This window comes from Cupressus sempervirens, chromosome 8 (assembly GCF_028749045.1).
Source record: "Cupressus sempervirens isolate cs-2001-9-10 chromosome 8, ASM2874904v1, whole genome shotgun sequence".
Classification (NCBI taxonomy): Eukaryota; Viridiplantae; Streptophyta; class Pinopsida; order Cupressales; family Cupressaceae; genus Cupressus; species Cupressus sempervirens.
The window spans coordinates 601570019-601582746 of NC_143125.1; the positions used below are offsets into that span (position 1 = coordinate 601570019).

General features: G+C 33.8%; 1 protein-coding gene across 1 annotated transcript; it reads left to right on the plus strand.

The window, feature by feature from the left end:
• The first annotated feature begins 9516 nt into the window (after nt 1-9516).
• On the plus strand, nt 9517-12427 carry LOC149543865 (non-specific lipid transfer protein GPI-anchored 14-like). The gene is made up of 3 exons (XM_089798538.1): nt 9517-9841; nt 12052-12120; nt 12212-12427. Exons 1-3 carry the CDS (start codon nt 9517-9519, stop codon nt 12325-12327), a joined length of 510 nt encoding a protein of 169 aa, XP_089654664.1. The 3' UTR covers nt 12328-12427.
• The last annotated feature ends 301 nt before the right edge of the window (nt 12428-12728 follow it).

Sequence of the window (12728 nt, forward strand, 5' to 3'; positions counted from 1 at the left end):
GGGTAAATCCTTTGGATTAAGGTTGACCTAATAGTCATTTGTAAATCCTTTAACTGGGTGGCATTCCAAGTGAACTATTGAAAGTCCTCTAACAAGGCTCACTCATAATAGGGTGATTGAAATCCTTTGACTATGTCACATTTAACAATGTCCATTGTAACCTTTAACAGGGTTAGCCTTTTATAGGGTATCATTTTAAAAGAGTGAGAATGAGTAGCATGTTATTGGTAGTTTTTCCTAAATTGGGTTTCCATGTTAAATCATTGTGTCAAATGTGTTATGTTTGATGCTTACATTTCTGCAAAGTTGATTTGACAATAACCTACAAGTTTAAGTGATTGTATGATCTAATGGATGGATACATGATGGAAATGATTTATGGATATGGGTTCACTAAGTTGTGAAAATTTTTAATTTTACATTTGGATCTTGGATAATTGATTCACCCCCCCTCTTAGTTATTCTAAAGAATTCCAACATAAGTTTGGATCATTGATTGTCTACATATTTTTCTATGTTCAAAATTCATTTACTACATTTGGAATTATTGTTTGGGATTAAGGCAGACCAATCACACATCAAATTAATGAGTTCATTCATCAGTTGGGTGACAATTTTGACAATGTGATGGATGGATATTTTGAGGAATTCAAACAAAAATGAAAAAAGAGGACATTGATACCTAAATAATTGGTAGATAAGTATTACAATGATTTTTTTTTCTTGTTGGCAAATACTATACTTATGTACATGCAATGATTCCTAGGGTTTCATGGTTAAGGCCCTTGTCCTATGAAATAAATATTGATGAGGTGATTGCAAAAATTACTACATTACTAGCAAAGGAGGTTCACAAAGATCAAAACTGTTTGGTAAATATGAGGATGCTAAGTTCAATATCATAATTGACTTAAAGGCTTCCAAAATAAATAGGAAAATAAAAAGTATGATTAAGGAATTGGAAAAGATTATGGGTGACAGTGAAAAAAAGGAGATTCCTATGAAAATTACAGTAGGAAAAGGTGAAGAGATGACCAACAATGAGAGTGATGTGGAGATGAAGAGGACAATGAAGAATAGGAAGAAGAAAATACTAAAGCAGAGGGAAAAGAAATAGTGGCTTCCAATCCATAGGCTGAAAAGAAGAAGCAAATTGTAATTGTTGATCCCTCTATCAAAAAAAGTTTGGAAAAGGTAGTGACTACACCTACCCCTACACCATCAAGGATTACTAGGAAAAGAACTAAAGTGGCTACCACTATAGTGTACATCAAGCCCAAGAAAGGAGTGGCTAAGATCATAAAGCCTACTCAAGGAAAAATGCTCATAAATAGGAAGATTACTAATAAAGAAGATACTGAGCCTAGTGAGCCTATAAAGAATCCAAGAAGAAAGGTAATGATGTACAAAAATGAAGAAGAAGAAGATGTAGATAGGACTAAAGAAGAGGATGCAGATAGTCAATTTAGAGTTGTTGTACAGAAGCCACCTAAGAACATTGATGAGGTATGTGAAAATATTAGAGGTAGCTATTAGCCTATTTTTGGAATATGATACTTCAAAATTTAAGTCATTCTTTTTGAGATTGAAAAGTGTCTTAGGGTAGGGTTCAAGAAGCCTTATTTTTTTCCTTGTATCTATTTTCCTTTTATTATTTTACTTTCCATGTTTTAAACCCCTATGTCATTCCTTTTTAGGTGTATTTTTGCATTTGAAGTGGATTGGTGTTACTTTTAAGTTGTGATGTAACAATTCCTTCATAGTACCATGTATCTAGTCTAATGATCCTTAACTATTTTGAGCTAATGATGGTGTGGTGCAATTTTTGGGAGGGTATTTGTAATGTCCCCACAATTAGTAGTGATGCATTAGATAAGCTAGCAATGCTGCTGAAGATCATCTTGACATGAGTTCGCTAGGGAAATGAAGGTTTGCAACCATGCCACATGGAATAATCTAGGAAAAGTGCTATGACATAAAAAATTTCAAGGTGGAGAAGTAGTGATCAATGGAAAGATAAACTACAAGGTTCCTTTGCAAGTTTAAGTTCTTTGTGTTAATGTTAAGTGGAGATGTGCAGTTTAACCATGTTCAAAACTTTGCATGGTTAAGAATGTGGTTTGAGTTGATAGTAGTGATGTAGCGAGAAGGTTTTACAATGCAATATATTTTTTTCACACTGGGTCTCTCTTCTTAAGGGCATAAGGTTAACAAAGGGTTGTAAAGCAACATAAACGGTAATATAATAATTGTTCTTCACTTCATAGGATATTTTGAAGGAATTAAATAAAGAGAACTATGATATGGTGATCAAATGTAAAGATGAACATTGACGATAGATCTCTAGTTTTAGTGATTACTATCTTTTATAACTGTTGTGATCTAGCGATGGAAGAATGCCATGACTTTCATTGTTTTGTGGAGCTAAAGGTTTGATAGAAAACATGAGTCATGAAGTGGAGATAGAGTTAACATGCAACATCATTACAAGTAAGATATGTTGACATAAAAGACTAACAATGTTGTGAGAGGCTATGGTTGTCAATTTTTTGCACCATCGACTTGAGTTGTTAAGTTACTAATGACTATCAAGAAATAGAGATAATGAAGAAAGTTGGCTATTGCTGCTTCATTTCTATTAAAAGGCATGGGTACATTATGAAAAATGGTAATTTTCCACGTGATGGCTAAATGATGACTGGAAGTATGAATGCTGTAATGTGTAAATGCAAGTTTGTTTTGGAAATTCAAAAGATTTTATGCATGCTTCCTTAAACACCATTATTGTGACTCTTAATTCACTGAATCATCTTCCTAGCTAGTTAATGGTCACTTTGCGGATGATTCCTTTCTCACTCTTTTGGAGGATGAAGAAAACATCAACAATGCCTTAGGTTGCCTGGACACCTTCTATCAAGCCTCTGGATCTGCTATTCAATGGCATAAAACGCTCTGCTTTCGACAGTCATTCTTGCCAGCTCCTCTTTGCCTCAACCAGTTTGAATGGAAATGAGTTACTCACGGGCAGATTTTCCACTTTCTTAGCATTCCTTTTGCTTTCCAAGCTTCGCCTGTTGAGCTTTGGAATGTCGTGCTTGCCAAGATCACCAAGAAGCTTGATTATTGGCTCACGAAACCGCTCTCCCTTGCTAGCAAATTCCAAATTTTCTCTAAAGTTCTTGTGGCTACTGATGTCTATTATTCTTCCTGTTGGGCTCCCTCCGAAGCTTCCTACCAGAAATTGGAAAGATTTCTCAGGGATTTTCTCTAGGCTTCTAGTTTCAATCATCATGGCTTTTATAGAGTTGCCTGGGATTTTTGTTGTCTCCCAAAAGAATATGGTGGTCTTGGCCTACTTTCCACATAGAAACAAGGCCTTGCTCTTTCTGCTAAATAAATTATTCATGCCATCACTGGAGATGAAGCCTGCAAGATTTTGGTTCAACATTGCATTTCTTCCGGCTTTTCCATCAACAAGCCTGCTTGGAAAGAGATTAGTTTCCACACCCTGCTCATCATGCGTGAGCCAGTGACCATATAGGGCTGGTTTGTTATCAAGAGCATATGGAAGGCCTAAGAAGCAATCAAGCCTTGGCTTTGATGGGCTGGGGATGAGTTTTGCAATGGCCTCTCCTTGAATCAGCAAAACATTTGGTGGTCTCCCCTATTTTCCATTCAGGGTACTCCCCTTGCCAAGACTCAAGGTGCTAGTGCTCTACATTTTTTCAAACGAGGCATTAGAACTCCCAAGGATCTCTTCTTGAGGGTTACCATGAGTTTCAAATCCTAGGAAGACATGTAAGTCTAGAATTGCCTTATCTGTTTAGATCGACAGACTTTTGACCTATTGCTCTCTTCAATTCGAGTTCACTTAATTCATAAAGTGGGCATTCAGTTCGTTCAACCTTGGTGGCATGATTGAAGTGGTTTTCGGCCACTCCTTTTTCCAATTATAAGCCAAGTCTAGGATATAGATGGTTTTCACCCCATCTTTCGATGGTGGATATGCTCAATTAGAGATGCCATTTGCAATCTTCTCTTTCTCAATGGAGAAAACGCTTAGATACCATTTGGAGTGCTATTACAGAACCCAAGATTGCCCATTTTGCTTGGTGTCTTGCCTTCCAAGGTTTTCTATTGGGGCCTCGGCTCAAGCGTCTTAGAGTTCTTGATCCTAGATGCCCTTTTTGCAAGCAACTAGAGTCTTTCATGCATATCTTCTGGTTTTGTATGCATGCCCAAAATTATTGGCACTGGATTCATGATTTTTTCAAGCCATTCAGGCCTAATCCCTTTTCTTGGCACATGGTTATTCTGGGGGATTCTCCTCCCTCAGAAATTCACCTAGATTTGGCATACCTTCAGGATGGAAATTTTGTTTACTCTGTGGAAAGATAGGAATGTTGTTCTTTTCACACAGTTTTGTGGGTATTAATATTGCCATGTACACTAAGGTGTGCATATGTAATAATGTAATTATGCAGATTCAGGTGCAAGCAAACAAAGTTTCCCTAGAGGTGGCTCACATGTAGGAGTTGCTGAATCACTAGGGCAATACCCCCTACACTATTGCCAAAGTTCCTCTAGATGCCTCAACATATACTTCAACGTCTCATGGCTGCCGTCAGTGGTGCCATTCCTTAGGTTGCCACTCACACACCTTGTGCTCCCAGGTTTCCTGTCGTCACTCTCCTAGTGGTGGTGATAGTGGATGGAGGCGTCGCTCAACTTCCCCACCTCGTGGTGGCTCTGGCTGGTCTTCGACTCCTAGTGCTCAATGGGTGCTTTCTGGGAAATGACCTCGTTTGGATCTGGCAATTTCTTCTCTGTGGCCAGAGATAAAAGATACATAGGCTACCATTGATCCTCTTGTTGCTGCTGCTGATGATGGCTGTTCTATTCCCAGCCCGCCCCCCAATCCCAAAGATGATTAGGGCTCTCATGATCGTGATGAATCACCAACCTCGGCTTGCACTGCTTTGGCCGCCTGAGGTTGCTTTATATACTTTTTATTTATGAATAGTGTCTGATTTTGGCTGTGGTTGTGTGAACTTATTCGTGAGGTGATCTTGTATCCCCCAGCCCTTTTTTGTGAGTTGTAATCTTAATATATTATTTATTAATAGAAAAGGACTATTCATTAAAAAAAGAAGTTAAAAGTACACTATTAAATAACATTGTTAATAAGCTCATGCACTAACTAGAATAATAAATAACAAGGGACACGATGCGTCACAGTTCCTGCCATATGGTATAAAGCTAATGAACGAAGAGTTAAAGCTAATGAACTAGCTTATGAGGAAACATGAGATAAATACATCAGCATTGTAGCAATTCTATGACGATCCATGACTTGATTGAGTTTATCGTGGAAAAAATCAAAATGAGGTTCATATTTTTGTGCATTTTCATATTGCAAAATTTGCATTGCTTTTCCATTTTCTGAAGTGGAAACTGCATTCACAGAAGCAAGCACAAATTAGAATGAAAAAACTATACAATCTATGTTTCAAAAAATAAGTAGAAATGCATGTGAATAGCAACAAAGGCAACGACAATAATATGAGCCATAGAATTTAAGATCAACATGAAATAAGTGAAATTAAGTAATTCTTCTTGTTCATACCTTTAGGCAAACACATGGAATAACTATGCAACTTGAAATAAGGAAAGAAATCGAACACTAGAACAATTTCACTGAAGATTGCTACGTTGAAACAAGTGAGTTGTTCAAATCTGTTGATAACATCATTAGCACATCGAAAGGAAGGGTTACAGTAATTATTATAACTATCATGGTCGACCTTAAGGTCTTAGATGTTTGAAAATTTTCTTTTTAAAGAAATTCAGTGACAAAACTGAAATTCAGGAAACTTCAGTTTTCTACATGTTAAATTTATCATGGCATGCTATAACAAATAGAGTTGAATAATATGACAAATAATCTATTATGTCTGATAGAAAATAAATTGTAAAGATGGTTTATTTCTATTTACAAGATGGGAAATATCAAATGGTCATTCAATCCAATTGCAAAAAGATACTGCGAATTGATGGAACTATAGAGGCTACAAAATGCAACTAAGACGAGGTTGCATAGAGAAAATAATAGTGACAAAACTTTTGAGATTTATGGCATAAGTTGACTAAAATTGATGTTGAGAGTATTAGCCATTGGTGACTTTTAATATTATACTATAGAAAAACTACATTAGATTATTTACTTTTTATATCAATAAGTTAAAAATATTTTAAATAAAAATATTAATAGAAAATTTGTAATATACTATAATAGTAATAATTAAATTTAATATTGTTGAAATAAATATAAATTGTAATGTTGAATATTTAAGAAATAGTAAAGCATCTAATTGTTTGATGTAGATTAAAACTTATTCCTTATATGAAATTTAATATATTATTAGATGTAAAAAGTTAATTATAAACTCAGAAAACATAATTATAATTAATCAAACATCAAATTTCAATAATAATTATTTTAATAAAGCTAATTATTTGACATAATTATAAATATAGTCTTGTAACCCAATTTTAATATTATTGTATGTTAATTAAAAAATAATTATTTTAAATTTAAAAATCAAAACTCATGTTCGCAGATGTTGCGACAGTTTATAGCATACAAATGTCAACACATATATTTTCATGACCTCCATCACTGTCACACTTGCATCTGGAGGGGAGATCCATGTTAACACCTCATCTACCTATCACCTAACAAGCTTTTAGTGTGCTGCCACATTTAGCATACGTGTGGACAAGAGTAGTCATCGCTACACACCAAAGCACTTGAAGTCCCTTCTGCCTATTTTCGGAATTCTAGCCCCTGAGTTTGTCATTCCATTGAATTGAAAGAAGAAACCCCTCCATATATAAGGTATGCACTGCAAGGCTTCCTTAGCCTTTCCATGTTGAGCACAACTTGCTTGCTACAGTCATTATGTGCTAAGCATGCACAAGCCCCCAGAGGACTACCAAAATCCTCAAATTCCTTGAGACTGTCTAGTTCTGGCATTTTATGGAGGAGTTCTAATGCCAGTTCAAATTGCTCCTTCTGAGGATAGCACTCCATCGCATTTGTCGAAAATATGTCATGTATGATCATTCTATCAAATACATTTCATGTGTCTCTTGTGAAACCACATTTCCCATACATATTAACAATCACAGTAGAGACTGTAGGATCAAAATTAACATGAACTTACACTGGAAATTTCTTCTAAATTTTTAATAGAGTTTTCTATTTGTAAATAAATCAAAGATTTTTACCACTTTTTTTCTGGTTTTTGCATGATTTTCCCTAAAATGTTTTTGTTTTCTGTTTTTTGGTGATCTTTTAGAACAAAAAAGGAAGCTTTCTTTACCATCAAGGGTTTGATGATCTTTACACAAAACCATGTTGCTGGTTCACACAGTTTCCATTGACACTTTTTGGCAAAGACCTGGTTTTAGAGTTGTTTTGTTGATTTTCTTTCCAACAAAAATAGAAGATCTTGAGAAGCTGATCTCCGTTTCTGTGTCTCTGGGTAACAAGAGGGATAGCTTTGTTACCCAACATAATATTGAATGGCACTCAGGAGTTCAATGGCGAGAACTGCAATACTTGGGAGGAAACATAATGCTCACAAGTTTGGAAGGAAGAATATATGATTGGGGTCAAATGGAGGCAAGTGAAGGTTTTCTGTGTGTACAAGGAGACGGCTCAATGGATAGACAGATTAGTTGCACAACTCATCAGTTATAAAATGACATCAAACTGCAAGTAAGTAAAAAACTGTGTAGGTGGTAAGCCATAGACTGTAGATTCTAACATTTGTACTGATGCAAGTGCTCAAAGAGCTTAATGCTTGTGTTACTACTCTGCATAGGTTGTACACGATAGAAACAATACAAAAATAAATAAATAAAGCACACAACTACTTAAGGCCTTGAGGGTACCACATAGTTGGGTAGCATGACAAGCCACCATTCAAGATTAGTGTTGATATGTAATAAACAAGAAAAAGAATGAGCAGCAAAATAGAGATTTAATTCTACTAATGAGATAAAAATCTCGGCAGTCAGAGAATAATTTTTTAAGCAAATTGAAAATTCCCTGCAAGCAAGCTGCAAAATTTCATTGTTCCAATGCCTCCTAGAAGAGAAGGCTACAATATCAACCTGGGAATAGCAAGTCTACATGCAGAGTTGTCGATGCTGGAATGAAATGCACTACGGGTACTTACAAGCTCAGTAAACAGGGGCTGAAAAATTAAAATAAAATACTGGTCCTATTTGCAAATGTTACCTATTTCTGTAGTCGCTCGCACAGAAGGCAGCCTGTGAGTGCACCAATACGCCCAACGAATGACGCAGAAACAACATACAAGTAGATGGGAAATTGTTCTTCGCTATGTGCTCAAGATATTAATGCCAACTGCGGAAGAAAATTCTATTGTGGCAAATTTAATATATAGACGCCACCGACTAGAGCCATTAATGGATCGTTTATCATTTTCAGCAAACATTAATAACACTGTCACCACTTCCACTGACCCAATACACGTGAAAAAATTTAAGTGGTCCAGGTATCCAGCAGAGCGCAGAGAGGAAGAGACATATATCTGACAAAGATTTCTGGCACCGCCTTCTAATTTCAGAGACTTCTGGCACTGCCTTCTAATTTCAGCCTAATTTTGACTGAAAGAAAAATATTTTCTTCCTTGCCAAAATTTTTGACAACCAATGACATGTTAGAAGGAAAAATATTTTCTTCCTTGCCAAAATCCCTGACAACCAATGACATGTTAGAAAAAAAAACTGGATTTTAATATGTTTTAAATATAATCTAATTGTTAAACTTTTAATACAACTTAAAGTTAGAAAAAAATAATAGAAATTCATTGTTAAAAAAACCAAACTAATAGGATTAAATGAATGCATAAATATTACTGCCGGAACTAATAATATCTAATAGGAATTATTACATATGTGTAGGAAATCGGCTTTGAAACGACTTTAGATCTAATGTGGATAACATGGATGCATGTTTTCCGCTAAATTAATTGGCATTCATAACCCTAGAGGGCAGTTGTGTACCAGTACGTATGTTTTAAAAACATAACAACCACATTGAAAAACAATAAAGGCCCAACCTGCTGAAATAAGCTTCACAATGAACCAAGATATTTTATTGGTGGGTAAGAAAACTCCAGCGAAGTAGATGTAGTCTGCTGAAATGAGCTTCGCAATGAACCAAGATATTTTATTGGTGGGTAAGAAAACTCCAGCGAAGTAGATGGAGTCTGCTGAAATGAGCTTCGCAATGAACCAAGATATTTTATTGGTGGATAAGAAAACTCCAGCGAAGTAGATGGAGTCTTTATATCATGCACAGCAAGAATGCCAACTGTCGTGAAAAAAAGCTGAAGAAATAACGCATATAAAGAAGAGTTCATTTAAATTGATGTCCAAGTTGATCATTTTAGCATTCAAACAGTCAATCTGAAGATGAAGATGGGAAAGGCAGTGTATATTGGTTTTGTGAGTGTGTTATTGTTGTTTTGCATGGCTTGTGGGGATTTACAAAGTGATGAAAAAGAATGTGCATCCACTTTGCAAGAGCTGGAGCCATGTATTGGATTTCTACAAGGAACAGGAAAACAGCCCACGAATGGTTGCTGTACCAACGGTAAAGAGGTTGTTAAGAACAATCCAAGGTGTTTGTGTCTTTTGGTAATGGACGCTTCTGATTCTTCATCTGGGCTCTCTCTTAACCAAACAAGGCTTATGCAGATGCCATCTCTGTGCAAAGTCTCCAAAAAGATCTCTGATTGCATAGGTTTGTTTCACTATGCTTTTTAACTTTTAGAGTTGGTTTGAATTGCTTGATATATGGTAGAATTTGTATTTAAAATCTATGGAACATGTATTTAGGCTTGTCCAGTCCATTCAGTTTGGGTTAAATGGATACCTATTATCTTTTTAAAATATCAATATTTCTAATGGTTATTTGAAGAGTAATTTTACATTTCATTTTCAAAAAGGCATATAATTTTTATTATTATTTTATATTACTATTTTTTCCACTCTCTCTTCTTAATCGATGTTTTTAAGAGTAATTTTACATTTTATTTTTAAAAAGGTATATACTTTGTATTATTTTATATTACTATTTTTGCACTATCTCTTCTTGATGATGGAATAAACTGACATTTACTATCATCAAGAATGAATTTATTTTTATTTATTGAACAAATGTGATTAAGAATAGTTTCTATCATTTTTATCTTAATCTGGAAAAACAATACAATTTTAAAGTATATGATTTCTATAGTTCATAATATTAGTTTTTCTTTATTTACTTAATATGGTTTCATTCACTATATATGTCTTATTTGAAAAAGGATATATAAGTATCTTATTTTGATAGTTTCAATTTATTTTTATTTATTACATGTGTACACTTGAAAATAACTTTCTATTATTTTTATTATTAATTCAATTTAAGCTATGTTATTTCTATAGTTCTTAATATTAGCTTTTTAAATTTATGATTGTAAGTGTATATGCTACAATTACATCCATCATAAGGATGAATTTTTATTATTATTGAATTGTAGAAAAAATTGAAGTGAGCACCATCTAGGTGCATACAATATGCACTTTGTCATTGAACTTAATATCTATTATTTTTAACATTACAATCTACTCACACTTCATATATGATAATTTCATGAAGGAGGTAATTGTTCTTTTAGTCTTAATGACCAAAAGTACAATTCATCTATACTATCCACTTCCAAATTTATCATTGGCTATTTACCCCTTGACATCCTTCAATCTACATTTTTCTATATATATCAAGATTTATTCAAATAAAATAGTACATAATTTCTATATCAATCTATCCTTTTTATTATATTTATTAATGTTTACTCAGAAATTCCTTTTAAATCAATGCATATCTTTTGAATGTGCTAATAATTAGTCAATTTTCATTTTATTTATTGGCAAAACTTATCATTTCACATTCTTAATAGTTGACCCTAATTAGATTAATTACACGCCTTCCACATCAATCAATGCTTTGTATTACATTAAAGTAGAGTCTATGCTTTGTATTACATTAAAGTAGAGCCTTATTACATTAATCTATTGCATTTGTTATAATGGATTAATTTGATAGTTTAAATTGTTCAAAATGTAGAATGCTTTAGTTATTATAGACTTAGAGATTAGATTTCAAAAACACTTAGCATTTGTTAGTAAATATTTTAATTTTTTTTGTTAAGTTCAATTTGTTATATGTCACGGATTTAACTTTTGATATCAAACAAACAATCAAAGTCTATAATATATTTGTAATATTTTGAAGAGAGCTTCCTTGAAAATGGGAGCACAAGTCTTATGATTGCCCAAGGCATGATCCCTTTTCAAGGTCGAAGCCATGCACTCGGCAAGACTTGATCTCTACTAGGCTCTTTGAGAACCTTTTGACTTCGCTCGTAGATCAAAGGCCCATTGACTGCAAATGACTTTTCATTATACAAGCTTATAATTTTAAATTTATTTATATATTATTCAAAAGACTGTTTGGGTGTTCATAACTGAACATGAGGATTGAGAACTAAGAATTGAATCAAATCTTGTGATATTGCTATTAGGATTCCACTATGTAGTTTTTGAGTCAAACTCATTGATCCATATTTCATGAATAGTGGTTAACACGAACCCATATCTCATGAGAATGAATGGAACACTTAGTGCTTATTGGATCTAGGTGACTTTCAGCTCACCCATTCCAATACTACTCCAGCCAGAGTTTCCTCCATACCCATAACCATTCGTTAAAAATCTCCTCAAGCTTATCAATTGATAAGTAAGATAAAAAATGAATCCTTAAACATCGAATATACTTTAATTAAAATAAATATAATTTCATAAATTTAAAAAAGCTGTAATACAAAATTTTAATTTTCTCTATTTCGCAATTCACATGTAAGTTAAGATCTAAAGGTCTTAAAAGATTAACTGGTGATTTTTTGACAGACACTTTGAAATTATCTCCATCTTCCCCAGAGGCCAAGATTTTTCAAATGGGCAGTATCTCTTCCTCTGGTAAGACTTTTTGCTATTGCAAAGTAGATTAAGGCTTTAGTTTCATTTTTAATAATTCATGGTTCTTTTTCTAAAACAATTGATTTTGCAGGATCATCCCCTTCTCAAACCACGAACACTAAAGAGAGTAATTGGAGTGACGGGTTGAAGCCATTTGTTGGATTTAATGTACTAGTCCTAGCAGCCTTTTGGTTCTCCTTATTTTGATCTAAACAGATCGTGCTATATTATTTTCATTGATTTTTAACTGCATCTTATAAAGTTTCTTATCTATCAAAAATAAAATTCTTCTACAACAGTTCAGTTCAGTTTGTTTAAGTATTCAAATCATTTAAATCAATAGATTCTAGAGTGTTTTAGAATAAAGATATAGATAAAGAATCAATATTAAATAGTAGTTAAGAGAAAGATATGAATAATATTAAATATTAGTTATTTAATAAGATTAATAAGGTGAAGAGATTTCTACAATCTATAATGATGTGAGTTTTTAAAAGGACTGAAGGTCCTGTTGTAGCTGGACAAGGAGGCTCACTGTTTGAAGAACTTATTGTTTTAGTTTGTTTTAGTAGTTAGAGGGGTTGTTCATTGAAAATGAAGGAAAAACA